Source organism: Tursiops truncatus, chromosome 1 (assembly GCF_011762595.2).
Source record: "Tursiops truncatus isolate mTurTru1 chromosome 1, mTurTru1.mat.Y, whole genome shotgun sequence".
NCBI lineage: Eukaryota > Metazoa > Chordata > Mammalia > Artiodactyla > Delphinidae > Tursiops > Tursiops truncatus.
Genome location: NC_047034.1, coordinates 70216570 through 70240410, shown reverse-complemented (window position 1 = coordinate 70240410; position 23841 = coordinate 70216570). Strand labels below are relative to the sequence as shown.

The following is a 23841-nucleotide window of genomic DNA, read 5'->3' as shown; positions in this document are numbered from 1 at the left end:
AAAAGCCCATGACTGTATAGTTTCACAGGTTAATTCTAGAAAGCATGTAAAGAAGAATTAAAGCCAATTCTTCTCAAGCTGTTCAAAAAATGGAAGAGAAGTAAACATGTACAAAAAAATTTTATGAGGCCATAATTACCCAGATACCAAAGCAAAACAAGGGCACTACAAGAAAAGAAAAGAATAAAAAAACCTACAGGCCAATATCCCTGATGAATATAGATGCAAAAAAAAAAAAAATCCACAAAATACTAGCAAATTGAATTCAACCACACATTAAAAGGATCAAATATCATGATCAAGTGAAATTCATTCCTGGGATACAAAGATGGCTCAACATATGCAAATCAACAACTGTAATATATCAATTTAATAGACTAAAAATTAAAACTATAAGATCATCTCAATAGATGCAGAAAAGACATTTGACAAAACTTTTCATGATAAAAAAACTTTCAAAATTGAATATATAAGGAATGTATCTCCATATAATAAAGGCCATATCTAACAAATCCACAGCTAATATCATACTCAAAGGTGAAAAGCTGAAAACTTTTCTTCTAACATCAGGAACAAGCAAGAGTGGTCATTCTCACCAATCCTATTCAACATAATACTGGAAGCCCTAGCCAAAGCAATTGCACAAGAAAAAGAAATAAAAGGTATCCGAATCAGAAAGGAAGAAATAAAATTTTGTATGTGAATGACATGATTTATATATAGAAAACCCTAAAGACTCCACCAAAAATCTTCTGGAAGTAATAAAATACAGTTAAATTTCAAGATAAAAATAAACACACAAAAAATCAGTTGCATTTCTACACATTAACAACAAATTATCTGAAAAGAAATAAAGAAAACAATCTCATGTATTATAGCATCAAAAACAATAAAATACTTAGGAATAAATTTAACCAAGGGGGTGAAAAGTCTGTATATTTAAAACTATAAGACCTTGATGTAAGACATAGAAGAAGACACAAATAAATGGAAAGATATCTCTTGTTCATGGATTGAAAGAATTAATATTGTTAAAGTGTCCATACTACCCAAAGCCATCTATACATTTAATGCAATCCTTATCAATATCCCAATGATATTTTTTCACAGAAATATAACAAAGAATTCTAAAATTTGTTTGGTGCTACAAGAGTCCCCAAATAAGCAAAGCAATATTGAGAAAGAAGAACAAAGCTGGAGACATCACACTTCCTGATTTCAAACTATATTGCAAAGCTATCATAATAAAAACAGTATGGTATTGGTATAAAAACAGACACATAGACAAATGAAACAGAATTGAGAGCCCATAAATAAACTTAGGCATAAATGGTCAATTAATAATTGACAAGAGAGCCAAGAATATTCAGTTGAGAAGGGATAGTTTCTTCAATAAATGATGTTGGGAAAACTGGATATTCATATTAAAATAATGAAACTGGACTCCTATCTTACATTACTCACAAGAGCAAGACAAAAACAAACACATAGATACAAAGAACAGATTAGCAGTTACCAGAGGAAAAGAAGGTGGGGGAGAGCAAAGTGGGTAAAGGGAGCCAACTATATGGTAGTCGACTGAAACTAAACTTTTGGTGTTAAGCTCACTGTAGTGTAAATGGAAGTCAAATTATAATATACACATAAAATTTATATAATGTTATAAACTGTTACCTCAATTTAAAAAAGAGAAAAATAGAAGAAACACAAATGAGGGGAAAAAATGAATAAAAAGAATTTAATAACTGGAAAATAAAGAAAAACATGGTTAAAATGGTAAATTTTATGTTATTTATATTTTAGCAAAAGAAAAAAAAGAAAAATATATTATGATTTATCATATAACAGGATACTACACAGCTTTTAAAATAGTACAATAATCTACATACAGACTTTAAAATATTTCATGATATTTTATTAAATAGGTATACTTCTAAATACCTATATGTTCACATGTATGTAGAAGTGTTTCTACAGAAAAATAGAAAAATATCTGCAGAGCTAAGATTTTAACAATGCTAAGCTTTTAACAATGGGTACCACTTGTGGTAACTTATAGGGAAGACTTTAACTTTTACATTATATACTTTTAAAATGTTTTAATTTATGTGTTAGCTTATGATTGTTTTAAAATTAAAATACAGACTTCAAACCATATTATCACGTTTTCAAAAAGTTTGTGAATTAAGGAAGAAAACATATTCCTAAAGCTTTCAGAGGTTGCAACAAATACAGAACTTTGGATGTAGTGAAACTTACTGAGATTATATCTCCTTATAAATATGGGGGCATCTAGATTGGCACCTAGATTGGCCTGACATACAAAATATGTCATTAAAATTTAGTATAACTGCAATGGTATTTTATGTAACTTTGCTTTCATTTTAGTTTGATAACAAATTCACTGAGTCACATATTTTATGTAGAAACAGGATGATTAACATAAGGGGCAGGGCTGGAACTCTGTACTGTCTAAGCAGAGAAAGCACTTGGACAAAAAATTATGGACACAGCTTTCTGTATGGAGCAGTCCCACACAATCACTAACTTTGGGTTCATGCTTTCTAAGCTTCATTGTCCCTCTACCCCATGACCTCAAGTTCTTTTATTCCTGTCCTGTTTCCTCTTGTAAAAAGAACTCAGAGCAGAGTTTGACCTGTACCTGAAAGAACCAATAGGAATCCGGTTCTAGTAACAAAGTTCTTCCCACTCCTGAGTTCATGTTGGTTCTCCTGGGTGATCTCTTCAAAGCTTGAGCCAACTTCACTTCACAGTAGATGCAGGAATAATCTCATGGAGGTAAGCACCTGGATGAGGTGTACTGGAACGCTGATTCTCACAGGATCTCTGAAGGACATATTAGTTCGGAGGTATAGGGTCATGCATGGTTTCCCAAGAGCAGAATCTTCCATAACTTTACATAGCATCTTCATAGTCCACATCTGTAAGATCCGCCTTCTTCAGCCTAGAATAGATGGCTGAGGAGTTCTAAAAGAAAGATACATGGATAGAACCTGAGCAGGGAAGACAAGTCGAACATGTTTCCCACAGGTCCTCTTCCCCAGTCCTCTTCCAGTCAGCCTGGATGCACCCTATCATGGAGCACCACTCAAGACAAAATTTGGAGCCTCTTGGAAGACTGTGGCCCTAGGCCACCATTTTCAAAGGGCCTGCGTCCCACTGTTGGGCTACTGAGACGCTCCTGATGAGCTGCAAACTGACCCATACAAAGCCTTCTCTCATTTTTATGAGTCATTGTTAGGCTGTTCCATGGACTATAATTTTTCAAGGATGTCATAATTTTGTATTCATAAACTAAATTTAGCCTGTTACTGGAGTTTATCAAGGACTTGAACTCTGTCCTGAGATATTTGGCTGCCATACCATACTAGACTCAAATACAAAGCACCTACTCTATTTGCACATGTGCAGAGTTGGAATTTATGCAATTTCCTGAAAGCATTTTTTTTTTTTTTTTTGCGGTACGCGGGCCTCTCACTGTTGTGGCCTCTCCCATTGCGGAGCACAGGCTCCGGACGCGCAGGCTCAGCGGCCATGGCTCATGGGCCCAGCGGCTCCGCGGCATGCGGGATCCTCCCAGACCGGGGCATGAACCTGTGTCCCCCGCATCGGCAGGCGGACTCCCAACCACTGCGCCACCAGGGAAGCCCCAAAAGCATTTTTGTATCATCAGTGAAGTCTTGAATTAATCAAGGTTCAGAAATTACTGATTTTTTAATGACAAAAATCACTTAGGTTAGCTTTATTCAATATTAATTTAGTTTTTGACACGTTGTTTGGTTAAACACAAAATGATGTATGTATGGTTCAACAGTATTTCAGGATAAAGATTTTCAAATCTATAGAATTTTTAGACTAAGCATGCACTACAGTTTAGCTACGAACCTTCCATATGTCCATTGCTAAAAAAAGTATACGTGAGCCTCTAAAATTACCTTGTACAATGACACTTTACTGTTATAATAAAATATTTTTATCCCTGTGGTGTGAGGAGATAAGGTAGGAGATAGACCATGAGATATCTTGTTTTTCCTAAGTGGCCATAATTTTAAAAATTTGAGCACCTGTCCCCAGAAGAAAGAGAGAAAGAGCATGGAGGAAAGAACAGGGATTCTAACTCACCTTATCCCCAGTATGCATCCCAGGAGGTTCTTCTGTGGAGACAAACATATGTGAGATTCCATTTAAAGTCCTTCATTAAATTAGTGTTAAAAGCTTCTTTCTGTCCTATTTCCCATGGACTTACTTCCATTAATATTTTCTGTCTCACTTTTCTGCCTATCACAAATATGACTCCTTACTATACAGAGGAAAACTAGTACCTAGGGGGAGTGAGGGTCCGCCAGCCCCTCCTGGCATTTGTATCTCTCAGCATTTCTGTGCCTACCAGGTACGGGATGGGACAACAGCCACAACTAGGCAGCTGTATTGGGGTGCTACAGGGAGTACATAGCTGGTACTGCCTCCAATGCTGCCATCTGACTGGGGAGTGAGATATACAGGAGGCCAAGTTAGCATTAGCACTGGCATCTACTCAAGACAGCATCCAGACCAAAGGCCAATCTTCATAAAAGGCACAGCAATGCTCATAGTCAGCTCCGAGAGCAGAAGCAGCAGTGCCAAAGAACAGAGTCATGTTGCCATACACAGTCACTGATTATCCTCCCGGTTCCAGGAAAGACAAAAGTCAGAGACAAATTCACTCCCTCATGTCTCACCTGCTGCCAGTTGCTGTTCCTGCTGCACACAGTACACCAAAGAATAAACCTCATCCCCACTTACAACATTCACTGAAAGAGAAAAAAGGAGGCATCGTGACATGACACAGTCCCTTCTTCCTGCCATTTAACTCACTCCATACTTACCACCTATCACAGCCATGAAGATAGATGAGTCATTTATTTGTAGAGGTGGCTGGGACACAGCAGGGTCAGATTTGGTTAATAGACATCACGTTATTGCTTCTTCCCCAGCTTGGTCTGCCTACTTTGGCCCAGGTCATTTGGGAAGCCTCACCATTTTCATAGTTATGGTGTAGTTGCTCTGGGGCTTGTGAGTTGAGGTAGGTGGATTCTTGGGGTACAGGGCTGGGAAGGCTCCTGCAAACACAGAAACACATGCTATCTATCTGGGATAGCATCCTAGATGTCCCAGACACAACTATTTAGGATTATGAGTAAAACACTGAAGGAGAGAAGCATGTTACAAAGTGTCCTGAATAGAATGCTAATTTATGGGGAAATCAGAAATCAGCACAGCTGTCTGATACAAGCCCTATACTTGCGCTGAGCAGGGCATTGCAGAGTATCACTGGAGTATATATTCCACAAGTGTACGGTTCTTATTTGACAGCTTACTGTGGAATTGCCCACACCCAGAATAGTGCCATTCACATCATAAGTGCTCGGTAAATATTGAATGAAAAATTATTGATTCACTCCAGATGGAAACCGGTTGCTAAGCAGAACAAGCAGCTTGAGGAAGGGAAAGAAGAAAATGCTCTTGCATGTGCATCACTGAAAAAGTGCTATTCTGATTTGGAAAAAAATATGGTTTTTGTTGGCAAAAATAATAACAGTATAAAATGTATCAACTAAACACTGATATCCCCCGATGGAAGTATTTTAAAAATCTTTTCCTTTTCTAACCAACAAGGACCTATCGCATAGCACAGGGAACAATACTCAGTATTTTGTAATAACCTATAAGGGAAAAGAATCTGAAAAAGAATATATAACTAAATCATTGTGCTGTACACCTGAAACTAACATGACATTGTAAATCAACTATACTTCAATAAAATACAATCAAAAATAAATTTAAAAAAATCTTTTCCTCTTCTAAGGAACTTGATCAACAATTTTTCAGTATGTTTATTACTTATTCTCTGGCCTGCATTATGGAAATGTGTGTATATCTTAACTACTCTAGGATACTTAAAACTCTTAAGATCTCTCCATATTTTCATGCTTTCTAGCACTCAACAAAATGACTTACAGACTCTCAGATACTGGTTGATTGAATAAATGCATGAAACTGGTCAATATAACAGAAGTGTCTTATTCTGTAGATTTAGTGAGGGAGACAAATTAGGAAAAATGATGAAAGGATTTAAAATAATTAGTTAATATATAAAAGAAGAGGAATAGCAAATGAAGTTACCAGTGGAAGAACACTGGAGTAGCAGTTTTGCATATGACAAAATATGGAAAAAAGCTCATGAGAGAGAACAATTCAAAAAATTGTTTGAAATAGATTTTTCTACATTAACTGTGCACACAGAGATAGCAGAGGTCTCACCTGAGTGGATCCCTGGCTGAACGACTTCCTGCAAGTCAAACAAATGAACATACATGTCAATGAGGGAACTCTCTTTCTCAGTGCTTTCATACAGCCCCTGTGCAGGGAATGTGCCTTGTTCCAGGATGCCCATTGCAAGATGTCACTGTGTGCTCAGAGGACATCCTGGCAATTATTTGGGCAGATCCTTCATATTGCAGATGAAGAGATTTAGGTCCAGAATAGTTAAGCGAGCTTCCCAAAGACAGTTAATACCAGAATTGGACTTGAGCCCAAGGCTCTGTACCCACACACCTATAACATTTTTGGGTTTTGGTTTTAGAACCATACGACCTAATCCTATCATGACAAAAGGCACTTCCATAGACACAGTATAGTTGGGGTGACGTCTCCAAAGATGCCCAAAAAGCTTGGAATTTAAGTAAGAATCTCACATTGTCCTCTCTTGCCCCATCTCCAACTTGCTCAATGGAGAACAGGAAACCAAGATTAAACATACAAATAAATAGGTAATAATCAATTGTAATAACGTGTGAAGTTGTTGGTACTCTGAGGAAGCATAATAGAAGAGAATTGTAAGCTGTGTGGTCAGGTGAAGCCTCTTGGAGAAAATGACATTTAAGCTGAAAAGTGAGAAACACTCAGCAAAAAGCATATGTCTGGATGTGTGGGTAAATATTTCAGGGAGAAGAAAAACCATGTGACAATATTCTAAGGCAAATAAGAATTAGTGCAATGACTTTACCTGGGAGATTGTCAGTATAGCTGGAACTGCTAACTGTATTTCTCTTCTAAGTGGCTGATTAGTTATTTTAAGTAGTTACATTTTTGTATAAAAATTAAACCACAGAAGTACAAGGTATCAGTTTAACCTCAATTGATAATATGTGGGGATGAAGGGCTTTACTAAAAACTTTCACTACTTTAATAGGTGCCATTCCATGTGCTGGGGCAGTGGGGATGGCTATGAGCAGATCTATAGGCAAGGTGGCTAATGGGATATATTCATCCTTATTAGTATATATGTCACAAATCTTGCCTTATCTCAGTGAAAACAAAGGTCACAGTAACAAAATACCAATCTCTATAAATACAAACCTATTTTTCTCTTGAGCCAGCAGCAAAATAATAGGGCCATAGTGGTGGGACCAGAGATGCCAAGCAGCACCTCCATGACTCCTGAAGTAAGAACTTCTTTTCTGTCCTCCGTAGGCACTGAAGGGAGAGACCTATACATGAGCTGCCAAGGAGAAGGGCTTGGGTTTGGAGAGCAGATATCTTGAGTGTGGGTTGAGGAAAGGTCTGCTCTTCCTGGGGGAGTTGGGGAGGTAGGACTTACTTATGCACCTAGGGACTTGCAGCTTATCACATTGTTGAGAGAAGAGAGGCACCAGTTTTGGTGTCCCCCATGCCCCCTCGGATATATCTCCCAGGACAGGACTACCCATAGAAGCCTCATCTTGGGTAGCACATCACCAGAAACTTTGTGGGGTCAGCAAAACTCTCCCAGGATGCTGAGAAAGAGACATTGACTGAAGTAGTTCCACAGCATGAGCTATACCTATGATATTGAGTGGTACCACCTCACTGCACTGGGCCACCAGGCCATTGTTGGCCTCACAGTAGTAGTTTCCATAATGTTCTGCAGTCAGAGAGAGGTTGAAAGTCACTCCTCCTCCAGAGGGAGCTGAGCTGCTCCCCAGGGCGACATCCTCATGATAAAACTGTACAGGATCGGGGGAGAGCCTCTCCAGACCTCGCAGTGAAGCTCCACCACATCCCCCAACACAGCCTGGGCCCCAGGAGCCCTGAGGGTGAGGACAGGGTGAGACACTGGAACTGAGAGAGACAGTAGACTGTCAGAGGGGGTCTCTGATGATGACAGACTCACAATCCCTTCCCACAGAGGCTCAGCGCCAGTTAAATTCCTCAGGGTGCCCCAGGGGAACATGCTGGCTGAGCAGAAAGGCAGTGGAACTTACTTCTGACAGTGATACTCACCAGCTCACTGAGCCTGGGGCCATAGCCATTGTCCTCCGCACAGTAATATTGCTCAGAGTCACTCTCCCTCACCACAGAGATCCCAAACGTCACCGTCAGTCTTCATTTCCAGGTTTAAACCCGGGGCCCCTTTGTACCAGAAGAAGGTGATATCTCCTGTGCCCCCAGTGACCAAGCAGACAAGAACCAGCTTTTCTCCCTCCATCATGTATCCGCCTGGAGGTTGTATCTCCAAGCTCACATTACTGATGGGGAGTCCTACATGAACACAAGATGACACAGGAAGGCCCTGAGTAGGGAGGGTTTCAGGGACAGGGTATGTGCGACAGTCCTGAGAGCAAAGGCCTCTGGTGAAGTCAACAGCTTATATTGTTTAAAGGTGGGGCAGGGAGCTAGTGGGCAAAGGGGGTCCTGCTGATTTGGAATTGGCATTGGTTGGGTTGATGGTGGTAGGGTAAGAAAGACACCATAATATTCCCATGGAGGCTACAGTGTCTTCTCCCTGCCTAGGACAGTGTGATACCCAGAACGCTGATCTCTCAAACTCTCATTTTTCAAGGCACAATAGTATAATTTTTACAAGCCTAGGTTACAAATCACACTGCCTGGGTTTGAATGTTGGTTCCAACTCTTCTTGTGCATGCTTGATCAAATTACTTAACTTCTCTGAGACTCAATTTCCCATCTGGAAAATGGAGAAGATAATGACAGTTATCTCCTACAGTTGTGATGCTTCAATTAAACAACATGTGGGTCAGATTGGTTCAAGATGACAGAGTAGAAGGACATACACTCACTCCCTCTTGCAAGAGCACTGGGATCACAACTAACTGCTGAACAATCACTGACAGAAAGACACTGGAACTCTCTAAAAAAAATACCCCACATCCAAAGACAAAGGAGAAGCCACAATGAGATGGTAAGAGGGTCATAATCACAATAAAATCAAATCCCATTATGCTGGGTGGGTGACTCACAAACTGGAGAACAATTATACCACAGAAGCCCACCCACCAGAGTAAAGGTTCTGAGCTCCACATCAGGCTTCCCAACCTGGGGTTCTGGCCACAGGAGGAGGAATTCCCAGAGAATCAGACTTTCAAGACTAGTTGGATTTGATTGCAGGACTTTGACAGGACTGGGGGGAAAAGAGACTCTACTCTTGGAGGGCACACACAAAGTAGTGTGCTCATCAGGACCTGGGAGAAGGAGCAGTGACCCCATAGAAGACTGAACCAGACCTATATGCTAGTGTTGGAGGGTATCTTGCAGAGGCAGGGGGTGGTTGTAGCTCACTGTGGGGATAAGGACACTGGCAGCAGAAGGTCTGGGAAGTACTCCTTGGCATGAGCCCTCCCAGAGTCCACCATTAGCCTCACCAAATAGCCTGTAGCCTCCAGTGCTGGGTTGCCTCAGGCCAAACAACTAATGGAGAGGGAACTCAGCCCCACCCATCATCGGACAAGTGGATTAAAATTTTACTGAGCTCTGCCCACCAGAGCAATACCCAGCTCTACCAACCACCAGTCCCTCCCATCAGGGAGCTTGCACAAACCTCTTAGATAGTCTCATCCAGCAGAGGGCAGACAGCAGAAGCAAGAAGAACTACAGTCCTGCAGCCTGTGGAACAAAAACCACATTCACAGAAAGGCAGACAAAATGAAAAGGCAGAGGGCTATGTACCAGATGAAGGAACAAGGCAAAACCCCAGAAAAACAACTAAATGAAGTGGAGATAGGCAACCTTCCAGAAAAAGAATTCAGAATAATGATAGTGAAGATGATCCAGGACCTTGGAAAAAGAATGGAGGCAAAGATCAAGAAGATGCAAGAAATGTTTAACAAAGACCTAGAATAATTAAAGAACAAACAAACAGAGATGAACAATACAATAACTGAAATGAAAAACACACTAGAAGGAATCAATAGCAGAATAACTGAGGCAGAAGAACGGATAAATGACCTGGAAGGCAGAATGGTGGAATTCACTGCCATGGAACAGAATAAAGAAAAAGGAATGAAAAGAAATGAAGACAGCCTAAGAGACCTCTCAACAACATTTAAAGCACCAAAATTCACATTATAAGGGTCCCAGAAGAAGAAGAGAGAGAGAAAATATTTGAAGAGATTATAGGTGAAAACTTCCCTAACATGGGAAAGGAAATAGCCACCCATGTCCAAGAAGTGCAGAGAGTCCCAGGCAGGATAAACCCAAGGAGAAACACGCTGAGACAATAGTAATCACACTGACAAAAATTAAAGACAAAGAAAAATTATTAAAAACAACAAGGGAAAAATGACAAATAACATACAAGGGAACTCCCATAAGGTTAACTGCTGATGTCTCAGCAGAAACTCTACAAGCCAGAAGGGAGTGGCATGATATATTTAAAGTGATGAAAGGGAAGAACCTACAACCAAGATTACTCATTCAGCGAGGATCTCATTCAGATTCGATGGAGAAATCAAAAACTTTACAGACAAGAAAGACTTAAGAGAATTCAGCACCACCAAACCAGCTCTACAACAAATGCTAAAGGAACTTCTCTAAGTGGGAAACACAATAGAAGAAAAGGACCTACAAAATCAAACCCAAAACAATTAAGAAAATGGTAATAGGAATATACATGTCGATAATTACCTTAAATGTAAATGGATTAAATGCTCCAACCAAAAGACACAGGCTCGCTGAATGGATACAAAAACAAGACCCATATATATGCTGTCTACAAGATACCCACTCCAGACCTAGGCACACATACAGACTGAAAGTGAGGGGATGGATAAAGGTATTCCATGCAAATGGAAATCAAAAGAAAGCTGGAGTAGAAATACTCATATCAGATAAAATAGACTTTAAAATAATGTTACAAGAGACAAGGAAGGACACCACATAATGATCAAAGGATCAATCCAAGAAGAAGATATAACAATTATAAATATATATGTACCCAACATAGGAGCACCTCAATACATAAGGAAACTGCTAACAGCTATAAAAGAGGAAATAGACAGTCACACAATAATAGTGGGGGACTTTAATACCTCACTTATAACAGTGGACAGATCATCCAGATGAAAATTAATGAGGAAACACAAGCTTTAAATGACACAATAGACCAGATAGATTTAATTGATATTTATAGGACATTCCATCCCAAAACAGCAGATTACACTTTCTTCTCAAGTGCACGTGGAACATTCTCCAGGATAGTTCACATCTTGGGTCACAAATCAAGCCTCAGTAAATTTAAGAAAATTGAAATCACGTCAAGCATCTTTTCCAACCACAATGCTATGAGATTAGAAATAAATTACAGGGAAAGAAAATGTAAAAAACACAAACACATGGAGGCTAAACAATATGTTACTAAATAACCAAGATCACTGAAGAAATCAAAGAGGAAATCAAAAAATACCTAGAGACAAATGACAACAAAAACAAGATGATCCAAAACCTAGGGGATAGAGCAAAAGCAGTTCTAAGAGTGAAGTTTATAGCAGTACAATCCTACCTCAAGAAACAAGAAAAATCTCAAATAAACAATCTAAACTTACACCTAAAGTAACTGGAGAAAGAAGAAGAAACAAAACCCAAAGTTAGTAGAAGGAAAGAAATCATAAAATTTTAAAGATCAGAGCAGAAATAAATGAAATAGAAACAAAGATCAATAAAACTAAAAGCTGTTTTTTTGATAAACAAAACTGATAAAATATAGCCAATAAGAATTAGATTAGAAATGAAATAATTTCTAATAATCAATGATTAGAAATGAAAAAGAAGTTACAATGGACACCACAGAAATACAAAGGATCATAAGAGACTACTACAAGCAACTCTATACCAATAAAATGGACAACCTGGGAGAAATGGACAAATTCTTAGAAGGGTATAACCTTCCAAGACTGAACCAGGAAGAAATAGAAAATATGAACATGCCAATCAAAAGTAATGAAATTGAAACTGTAATTAAAAATCTTCCAACAAATAAAAGTCCAGGACCAGATGGCTTCACAGGTGATTTTATCAAACATTTAGAGAAGAGCTAATACCCTTCTCAAACTCTTACCAAAAAATTGCAGAGCAAGGAACACTCCCAAATTCATTCTACAAGGCCACCCTGACCCTGATACCAAAACCAAAGATACTACCAAAAAAGAAAATTACAGACCAATATCACTAATGAATATAGATGCAAAAGTGCTCAACAAAATACAAGCAAACAGAATCCAACAACACATTAAAAGGATCATACACCATGATCAAGTGGGACTTTTCCCAGAGATGCAAGGATTCTTCAATATATGCAAATCACTCAGTGTGACACACCATATTAACAAATTGAAGGAGACAATCCATATGATCATATCAATGGATGAAGAAAAAGCTTTTGACAAAATTCAACACCTATATATGATAAAAGCTCTCCAGAACGTGGGCATACAGGGGACCTACCTCAACATAATAAAAGGTATATACGACAAACCCACAACAAACATCATTCTCAACAGTGAAAAACTGAAAGCATTTCCTCTAAGATCAGGAACAAGACAAGGATGTCCACTCTCACCACTATTATTCAACATAGTTTTGGAAGTCCTAGCCACGGCAATCAGAGAAGCAAAAGAAATAAAAGGAATACAAATTGGAAAAGAAGATGTAAAACTGTCACTGTTTGCAGATGACATGATACTATACATAGAGACTCCTAAAGATGCCACCAGAAAACTACTAGAGCTAATGAATGAATTTGGTAAAGTTGCAGGATACAAAATTAATGCACAGAAATCTCTTGCATTCCTATACACTAACAATGAACGACCAGAAAGAAGAATTAAGGAAACAATCCCATTCACCATTGCAACAAAAAGAATAGAATACCTAGGAATAAACCTATCTAAGGAGGTAAAAACCCTGTACTCAGAAAACTATAAGACACTGATGAAAGAAATCAAAGATGACACAAACAGATGGAGAGGTATACCACATTCTTGTATTGGAAGAATCAATATTGTGAAAACGACTATACTACCCAAAGCAATCTACAGATTCAATGCAATCCCTATCAAATTACCAATGACATTTTTTTACAGAACTAGAACAAAATATCTTAAAATTTGTAACACCATACACAAAAATAAACTCAAAAGGATTAAAGACCTTGATATAAGACCAGACACTAAAACTCTCAGAGGAAAACATAGGAAAAACACTCTTTGACATAAATCACAGCAAGATCTTTTTTGACCCACCTCCTAGAGTAATGGAAATAAAAATAAACAAATGGCACCTAATGAAACTTAAAAGCTTTTGCATAGCAAAGGAAACTGTAAACAAGACAAAAAGACAACCCTCAGAATGGGAGAAAATATTTGCAAATGAATCGATGGACAGAGGATTAATCTCCAAAATATATAAACAGCTCACGCAGCTCAATATTAAAAAACAACCAACCTAATCAAAAAATGGGCAGAAGACCTAAGTAGACATTTCTCCAAAGAAGGCATGGCCAAGAGGGAAAATCTGCTCAACATCACTAATTATTAGAGAAATGCAAATCAAAACTACAATGAGGTATCACCTCACACTGGTTAGAATGGGCATCATCAGAAAATCTACAGACAACAAATGCTGGAGAGGGTGTGGAGAAAAGGGAACCCTCTTGCACTGTTGGTGGGAATGTAAATTGCTACAGCCACTATGGAGAACAGTATGGAGGTTCCTTAAAAAACTAAAAATAGAACTACCATATGACCAGCAATCCCACTACTGGGCATATACCCAGAGAAAACCATAATTCAAAAAGACACATGCACCCCTATATTCTTTGCAGCACTATTTACAATAGCCAGGTCATGGAAACAACCTAAATGCCCATTCACAGACTAGTAGATAAAGAAGATGTGGTACATATATACAGTGGAATAAAAAGGAACGAAATTGGTTCACTTGTAGAGACATGGATGGACCTAGAGAGTATCATACAGAGTGAAATAAGTCAGAAAGAGAAAAACAAATATCGTATATTAACACATATATGTGGAACCTAGAAAAATGGTAGAGATGAACCAGTTTTCTAGGCAGAAATTGAGACACAGATGTAGAGAACAAACTTATGGACACCAAGGGGGGAAAGCGGTGGGCAGGGTGGGTGGGCGGGATGAACTGGGAGATTGGGATTGACATGTATACACTGATCTGTATAAAATAGATAACTAATAAGAACCTGCTGTATAAAAAATAAAATAAAATAAAATAAAATTCAAAAAAAAAAGTAAAAACAACATGTGTGAATCACTAGAACAGGGCCTATGGCATATGAACTGTCCAGAGGTTTTTTGTAGTGGTCTAGGTTCACGGAGTTGAGTTTTGAGGAAGTCTGGGAAAGCCCAGCTTTCGGAATGTATTAGCAATTGCTTTATGGTATCATGGCTACGTCTTTGTCTGAGAGTGGGAGAGGATGTCAGAAACGTCAACCATGTTATATGGAATAACACGGTTCAGAATCACAAAACACCCTCATTCCTTTTTATCTGTCAAAATCAGACCTCAGCTTCTCTTCCATAAGCCCTTCCCCCATAGCCTTTTCCTCAAGGCCTCCTCTTACCGCCTCAGTCAGATTTCTTCCTTCTTTGTAGTTTCTATTAACAGTCGACCTTTATGACACCACCAATTTCACCCTAGTTGTTTAGGAGGCCAGTTAGGCATCAGCTTCTCATAGTCAGGGACAATATATTATGCAGCTATTTCCTCCACACCCTCCAGCACAGTGATGACACACGGTAAGGGCTTCCTAAAAATTCTTTTGTTTGCTTGAATGCAAATAGCAAGGATAAGGGAAGACCCCTTAAGAACTCTGATAAAAAGAAGCTCAGGTACATGTCTCAAACAGCATCCATGCATGCAGGAGCAGAACGCAACAGTCAAGGAAGACCAGCCTCGTACCTCTGCCCTTCTCAGCCCACCCCAGCAGAGGCCCCCACCGGAACTCACCGTGTACTTGGATCTGGACTCTGCAGCTCCTTTTGACTCCGAGTGGTGTTGCCTTTGCTTGACACCAGTAGGACCCTGAGTCTTCCCTCCACACAGCAGGAATCCAGAGCTCTGGGATGCTGTCCCAGTCCAGCCCTAGGGCCTGCCATCTTTGTAGAAGTGGAACTGGAGCTGAACATCTAACTTCTGTGGAAGGGCTGGGTCTCACAGGCCAGGGTCATTGACTTCCCCTCTATGGGCTGAGAGGGGCTGAGTATCAGGAAGAGCTCTAGAGGGAAGAGTTAAACACATATTCTAGGGCAATGGGGTTCAGAGATCCTGATGGGTGGCACTTTGTGTTCTCAGCATTTGCTCTCAGCAAGACTCAAAGGTCCAGCTCATTGGACATGCAGACCACTTCTCACATTACCGCCCTGCCTCGACATGGCACATGGGCTTTCAACTGCTCACCCCCAGCACCTCCTGCCCCTGTGCAGCATCACTTCCTTCTACAAGGCAACCCTTACCTTTGACTTGGTTAATACTCTTTGAAGTTTCTATCCATGGACTGAAAACACTTTTGGAGACAATGCAGGGATACTGATGACTGTCACTAGAGTTGGCATTGGAGATGGTGAAGCTTGAAGTTTTAGGAAAATATATTTCATTCATCCTTGTTATAAGCCATATTGGTCATTTTCTTCTGTTCCCATTCCCCTGATGTCTCAGACCCATGCTATCTCTTTCAGAGATAGAATATGAGACATGGAGAATCGGTCTGGGAAATACTCAGAGGAACTCTACTTGTTCCGTACTGTTTCTCTCCTGCCCCTTTTATTGCTATTCCTAATGGAAGGAAGAGGCATGCATTTGTCTAGAAATACCCTGCATCCATACATCCACATGGCCCAGATCCCTTGATCTGGGACCTCTATACAAACCCCTATAGGAAGCATGTATCCCTTTTTGGCCATAGGGGTTCTTTTCCGGATGAATTAAAGATGAGTAAAGTTGTGTTCTGCTTTCATCTCATCTCCTTATCTATCCCAGTTGCAGCAGACCATGAAACATTGAAAGCCCTGATTGCATTTGCTCTCGGGGCATTTGTTTATCCAACCCTCAGAGCCTCTGTTCTTTTGGAAGTTTTAAGAGTATTCCTAAGAAAAGCCTCTTTGTCTCCTCATCAGATGAAAATGCTAAGTGTTCTAGATCACTGAGGGGTGATTCCCAGTCCAGTATCTATAATCTCCAAGCCTTCCAACTGGAATGCTTTACCCTAGGACTTTTAAAAATTCAGTTGAACTGTGGTACCAAAATATTTGCCCTGTGCTGAGGCCTGGAATACCCTGTGCATTAATCACTTTCTCTCCTTGGAAAACTGTAGTCCCCAGAGGACTGAGGAGCAGCACAGCTTTGGGTGCATAGCAGAAAAAGTGAATAAAAGAGGCATCTAGGCACCTGTAACCCACTCTTTTGAATGGGTCTGGGGTGGGGATGGAATAGGACACTGGACAGGGCAGTTTGCATGGGTCCAGAGCTCAGTCTTGCAGCTTGGAGCTTGTTTCAGAAAATTCTCAGGCATAGAGACTACCTGGCAAATTCCTGGTGGCAGAAGCTTTGTTTCTTCATCCTGGATGTGGCTTTGGACTTTTGCTTAGGCTATGACTGGTCAGGCACATTTGCAGAGTAAAAGCAGAGCCAAGCACAAGGTATCATGGAATTAACATAAGGCATGAGTTAGACTTGGATAAACATCAGGTGAGGAAACCAGAAGCCTGAGTTGGTTCTGAGTATCTCTTGTCATAGGAATTCCAAACCCTGTGTTCCTAGTTGCACATGCAGCCTGTGTTGAAGTAGCAGGATAATCTCTTTTAACCCTGTGCTTATTATTTTAAGCACAAGACAGCAGTCCTCATATATATTAGATTTAAACATACTTCAGTGGAAGATTCCTTCTGGGGGAAAATTTCCTCCTCTTCTCAACTGGTACAAGTAAGACTGAATCAGGAGCAAACTAATGAAGTAAGTTTGCATAAATCAGAATCTAAGAGAGAAAACGCACCGGGGTAACAATTGTGGCTGCAGAGCAAGGCCGAAAACAGGAAGAAGGCAGCAGTCTACAGTTTGTACATGGCCCATGCATTGACTGTAATGTTGTTCTCCGTGGAGGCGTGACTTTGGCATTTTTTCCAACACTTCTGGTGGAGTACCCAGCTGGGAGTACACAGGGGCCTTGGAGCCCTTCTGCCAGAGGGCAGAGATTTTTCTATAACATCAACCTTCAGCACCCCCTGACTTCCTTGTGCAACCCTCCCTAAGCTGGGACGTCCCAGAAAAAAAAAAGATTGTGGTCTTGAGAAGGTCAGAGCAAGATCTGCTCCATCAGCTGAGCATGTACATGTCACGTGCAGAGACTGCTGTGAACACAAGCACCCTGGGCCCAAGGGGGCTGCTGTCATCTGTATACTGGATATCAAACAGCTATCTACAGGCCTCCTGCACTGGCTCAAGTGACAAGATACCTGCAGACCTTGAAGAAGAAAAGGAAGTGCAACTCACCAGTTGCTTCACAGAGTGGAGCTGGGAGAGAATTTAGCAGAGATCAGTACAGGGCAGCAAATCCCAAACATACCCAAAGTTTAACTCCCACGAAGGCTTTCCCAACAACGCACCGTCCTTCTTTTGTGCCCTTCCTCTCTTTTTTCTCTCTTTCCCTCTCTTTTTCTCTTTTCCCCTTCCTATCTTCTTATTTTCTCCCCCTTCCCTACCCTGCTTCCTTCCTCCTTTCTCTCTGTTCCTTTCCCCACATTCCACATCAATCACCTGCCTACAAAATGACACAGAGTTCTGTTTTATGATTGTAATTTACAATAACTTCTCTCACCGTGGTTATGAGATGGTACCTTTGTTGTATAACTACTTAGCCGCTCCCTTCCTCAAGCCATCATCCTCATTCCCTCTCTCAAAAGTCTGATGATCCAGCTCTAGACTTGCTGACTCATGGTAACAGCAGTCAGGCAAGGAGGGTGGACAGGCTTATGCTCAAGACATGACACCTCTTTATTTAACAACTTCAGGGCAGAGGAGGCTTAGGTCCAGAGAAGGACTTCAGATTTCTCCAAAGATTCTCTCTTATCCCAAGGATTTGACCATAATATTATGGCATAATGGTCAAGAAAAGAAAATCCTGGGGAAAACGCAGCCTTTGTAGCCAGATGACATAGACTTGAATCCTGACTCTTTCTCTTACAAGCTGTGTGACTCTGGGAAAAATGCTTTACCTCTCTGTGCTTTAGTTTTCTGTAAAATGGAGATAATAATAGACCTACCTCACATAGTTTTGTGAAGATTAAATGAATTGATATCCACAAAATGCTTAGAAGAATGCCTGAAATTTATCTAGCATTTAATAAATATTATCTCACTATTATTATCTATTTTAGTTCAGTTCAGTCTGAGATGCCTACTGTTTATATTAAATGTTTATTTGAGGGCTTCCCTGGTGGTGCAGTGGTTGAGAGTCCGCCTGCCGATGCAGGGGACACAGGTTCGTGCCCCGGTCCGGGAAGATCCCACATGCCGCGGAGCGGCTGGGCCCGTGAGCCATGGCAGCTGAGCCTGCGTGTCTGGAGCCTGTGCTCCGCAACGGGAGAGGCCACAACAGTGAGAAGCCCGCGTACAGCAAAAAAAAAAAAAAAAAAAAAAAAAAAAAAAAAAAAAAGTTTATTTGAATAATCAGTTCCTCAGGAAGGAGAAGGGAATCAATGAGGGCTAGCATGAAAATCACATTTTATTTATTCATCCATACTACAAATAATTTTGAATGCCTACTATATGCCAGACATTGTACATTACACTTAGTTTGCAGGAATGAACATGAATGACAATCTTTTCTGTCAAGGAATTTACATTATAGTGGGAGAGAGCCAATCAAAAAAATATATATGTAACATGATTTTAGAGAATGGTCAATGCTCTAAGAAAAATACAGTAGAAAAATAAGTTACAGAGTACCTTGGGATGGTCTTGACTATTTAGATATATGTCAATTGAGTAGAAACATGAATGAAATTAGAGAACAGGCCTTCTGAATATTTGGGAAATAGCATTCCTGGCAGAGAAACAGCAAGCGCAAAGACCTTGAGAAGGAATGAGCTTGTCCAAGGAAGAATGAGAAGGCAGGTACACTGGGAACTGACCAGGTGAGGGGAACAGTGGTTGATACTGGTGTGTGAGAAGTAAGCAGGGGCCAGTCACAGAAGGCTTTGTGGGCTTGGTAATAGCTTTGGATTTTGTTCGTGATGTAATGGAGAGCGATGGACAGTTCTGACTTAATTTGCATTTGTAGAATCATTCTTCCACTGTAGAAAGGACAGACTACAGACATGCAAGAGTAGCAGGGAGAACATTAGTGGGAGTTTAGTCTGGAAGAGTGAGGATGGTGGCTCAGGCTAGGCAGTATTGGTGCTGTGAAGGGGACAGATCTCAGTATATATTCAGAAGTAGAATCAATAGGAATTACTTATGGATTGGATATAAAGTGTCAAAGACAGAGAGGAATTAAATATAACTCCTAGATTTTTGGCCATAGCAACCAGAAGAATGGTGGTGACATTTACAAAAATGGAGAAGTGGTGGGGAGAAATAGGTTAAGTCCTATGGTGATGGTGATTCATGTGGAAGATCAAAGGATCTGTTAGGACATGTTGAGTTTAAAATGCACATTAGACAGTTGAATGGCAGTTGAATATATGAAAGGTGTTCAAAGGTGGGATCGAAGTTGGATAAATAAGCTTGATTTTAAGCTGTTTAAACTTAAAGTGACTGAAGTGTATAACTTAGGGAATGAGTATGGATGGAGAAGAGAAGTCTACGTACCAATCTTGAGAAACTCAAACATTTCAAGGTCAGTAAAGCAGCAGGTATTAAGTTAGAAAGAATACCAGCAGAATACAGTATTTAGAAGCCAAGTGAAAAAATATTTCCAGGAGAGGGAATGATCAACTTATGTCAAATACCCCTGAGATACTGAATAAAATGAGAAATAAAAATTGAATCCTGGGTGAGGCAACATAGAGGTGGTTGATGATATTAACAAGAGCAGTTTCAGTGGAGTGGTGAGGACAAAGATTGATTGAAGTGGATTCAATAAAGGATAAGGAAGAACAATAAGGACCTAAAACAGTTTAGCAGTTTACAGGGGTTAGGAATGAGGGAGGAGTTGACTCTAAAGGGATTGAGGGCATGAAGGAATTTTTGAAGTGATGGAAATCTTCTGTATTTTGATCGTGGTGGTAGTCATATGACGCTAAATCTTTGTCAAAAATCATAGACGTTGCATCAAAAAAGTGTATCTTATTGTAATGTAAATTAAAAATGAATTTTAAAAAGAAAGGATGGGAGGAGATCAAGTAAAGATAATGACTCACTGAAAACTATAAAAGGATGTGCAGAATGGTGAAGCAAACGGAGGTCACATTTCTATTATTTTAAGATAGAAGATATTATGGCGTATTTGTATACTCATAGGAATAATCCAGGATGGAGAAATATTTTGATGATGGAGCAAGGGAGTCTGGGACCCAATGCACAAGTGGAGAGTCCTGTCTTCAATTCGGATGAGGGAAAATATATCCATAATAGGGAGAGAAAAGGCAGAGTATGTAAATGCAGAGGTGGACAGGTTGATAAATACAGCCGTATAAAGATGAGGAAATTTTATTTCGATTGCTTTTATTTTTCTCACGTTATAAACTAAGAGTAAGAAGAGAAAAGTTTGAGGAGAAAGGAGTGGGTATGAGGAAGTGGTCATCAAGAATGGAAGAGCAGGGATCCCCTGGTGGTGCAGTGGTTGGGAGTCCGCCTACCGATGCAGGGGACACGGGTTCGTGCCCCGGTCCGGGAAGATCCCACATGCCGCGGAGCGGCTGGGCCCGTGAGCCATGGCCGCTGAGCCTGCGCGTCCGGAGCCTGTGCTCCGCAACGGGAGAGGCCACAGCAGTGAGAGGCCCGCATACCGCTAAAAAAAAAAAAAAAAGAATGGAAGAGCATTGACTCTGAAAGAATGGGAGGATTGCATGGCACCCGAGATTGGTGGTCCTACATTTAAAGAAAGATACGTCAGCAGGATTGTACCTTTTGCTTAGAGTCACATTCAGCTGCTTAGGCACGGGTGTGAAGCATGCAGAAAAGTGTGTTAGTCAGGAAAGTGCTATGGGGAAGAGGGATGAAGGTATATCCAAGGGGAGTATTGTGATAAACTACAGAATCTAAGTACTGTGAGAAGTGAGGACATGGAGTGTAGTAATTTGACAGTGGAAACCTAAGCCTGGGGAGGGGAAGACATGTTGAATATGGAGCATTAGAGAAAGTGAGCTGGAAATACAATGTAGTCGGGTAGGGAGGTGGATGCTGAAGTCAAATATTTTGGAAGTGGGACCGTCGTTGGTAATGATAAGTTCTAGGGTTTGATGGTAGAAATGGGGAAGTCAAGGAAGGATATAGGAAAATCATGTTGATTATAAGAAGGGCAAGGAACTGAGAGGCCAATTTGTTGTTTGAATTATCTTTGTGGCTATCGAAGCCACCAAGAACAAAGTCAGAATCAAAAGTGGAAAGAAAGAGAACACTTCCTATGAGATAAAAACTAAAAGGATAGTTTTCTTCCAAAAGCTGGCTTTCCAGTGTCTATGACTTTCTGCCCAACTCTAAGCCCTCAGTGGGAAGTAAAGATCTGAGCGTGCCTGACCATTGCCTGGCAGAAACTTAGTCCTGAGAAGTTCCAATGCTCTTCAGGAAGCCGGGCACCAGGGAATGGAAACCCATACCCTTTTCTGAGTTGTCCTACTCACCACAGATCAACAGCAAGCGCCTCAGCAGCATGAGGACCGGGTCAGGGGACTGGAACTGGAGGTGCTCTCTCATCGAAAAAAGAATTCACCTTAGAATCAGGAGGCAGTGGCTTGTCAGAGGTTTGAGGAAGTCGGGATCAGAAGTAACACAACTGAAAGCACACATTTACAGAAATAGAAGAAGGAACAAGAGCCTTCTGATGGCCAATCTCTATTTCCTCAGCTCTGGAGGCCAAGAAAATTAAATATAATCCTGTTTATAGTTTGGTTCTGTTTCCAAAATGTGAAGATAATGCATATTCGTACATCAGCTCCTTCTTCAAGAACACAGGTAGCTCAAAGGAAGTTTCCCAAAGGCAGTTTCTGACTTTGATGAACATCTCATCAGGCAGTGGTTCTGCTGAAATTCAGACGGCATGTCTGTCATCTTTGATAAAGATGTCTCCTCGACCGTATCTAATCAGCACATCCTTTTGTCTCACAGCAGCCTCTATCGTAGTCACGCTATGTACAAGAGTCAGTAAGGTGGGGACCGATGGACTGTCACCCAGGTTATGTGTAATGTCTGACAGTTGTTACACAGGATGATTTTCAGGGTCAAGCTATCCATAAAATACTAGCTTGCATATTTAAACATTCACAGTGTACCAATAAGTGAGCGTGAAACAGCTGAAAAATAAAATCATGGGAAATTACAACCTGGGCAACATTTATAAGTGAAATACAGGAAACAGGCATATGCAAATTATCTTCTGGGCATTTGGGGTCAGTTCACCATTATCACTAACCCTGGCGCTTGCAATATTGTTCCCCCCCTCACCCGAAATCAGGATATTTATAATCTCTTCCATTTCTTCCTTGAGCACCTGTGGCTACCAGTTCTCCACACTTGAAGCCTGTATTTAATTCTGATTGTGGATTAGAGGGGAATAAGACATCTTAATTTTCAACATTTCTTGAATCTTTGAGTATCTAGGCATAAGAATGTGTAGAAGCTAAGATATTAAGGACCTGGGAAGAGGCTATTCAGTAATGACTTCCAAGTCCAGGTATCCAGTCCGAAGAGGAAGACTGAGAAAAGAAACAAATGGTCTTGTAATAACCTAAATGGGAGAAGAATTTGAAAAAGAATAGATATATGTTTATGTATAACTGAATCACTTTGAAACTAACACAACATTGTAAATCAACTATAGTTCAATATAAAATAAAAACTTTAAAAAAGAAAGAAACAAATGGTCAGTGATGTGCAAAGCTGGAGGGAAGAGGGAGCAATGTTGGGGACCAGACCAAAGACCCCTAGGAAATTGCCAAAAACAGGAAAAGTGTGCCACAGCTTTGTTTATTGACTTGGGAAAGCCTGTGTGGGGACGAGTTTGACTGGTTTAAAGTTTCAGGGCCAAGGCATAAAACTCAATGAGAAATGTGGAACCCTCTAAACTCAGAGCATAAGGGTATGTTTCTGCATATACTGTGCTGTTTAACACCTTTTCCTGTGCTCATGTGTGTGCCTTCACAATTTCTTCAGATTAAAATATCTGTTCCAGTATGGAGGTTCCTTAAAAAACTACAAATAGAACTACCATATGACCCAGCAATCCCACTACTGGGCATATACCCTGAGAAAACCATAATTCAAAAAGAGTCATGTACCAAAATGTTCATTGCAGCTCTATTTACAAGAGCCCGGAGATGG

The 23841-nt window shown here is 40.3% G+C and overlaps 1 protein-coding gene across 1 annotated transcript; it reads right to left on the bottom strand.

Moving 5' to 3' along the window:
- Positions 1-1996: 1996 nt before the first annotated feature.
- LOC101339330 (Fc receptor-like protein 1) lies at positions 1997-22176 on the bottom strand. The gene is given in 15 exon segments (XM_073809463.1): positions 1997-2988; positions 4144-4175; positions 4740-4811; positions 5038-5120; positions 6322-6349; positions 7420-7536; positions 7883-8047; positions 8050-8160; positions 8304-8416; positions 8418-8580; positions 15316-15456; positions 15459-15509; positions 15512-15583; positions 17854-17874; positions 22146-22176. Coding segments are annotated over 15 exon segments (1272 nt in total). The 3' UTR covers positions 1997-2916.
- Positions 22177-23841: the final 1665 nt, after the last annotated feature.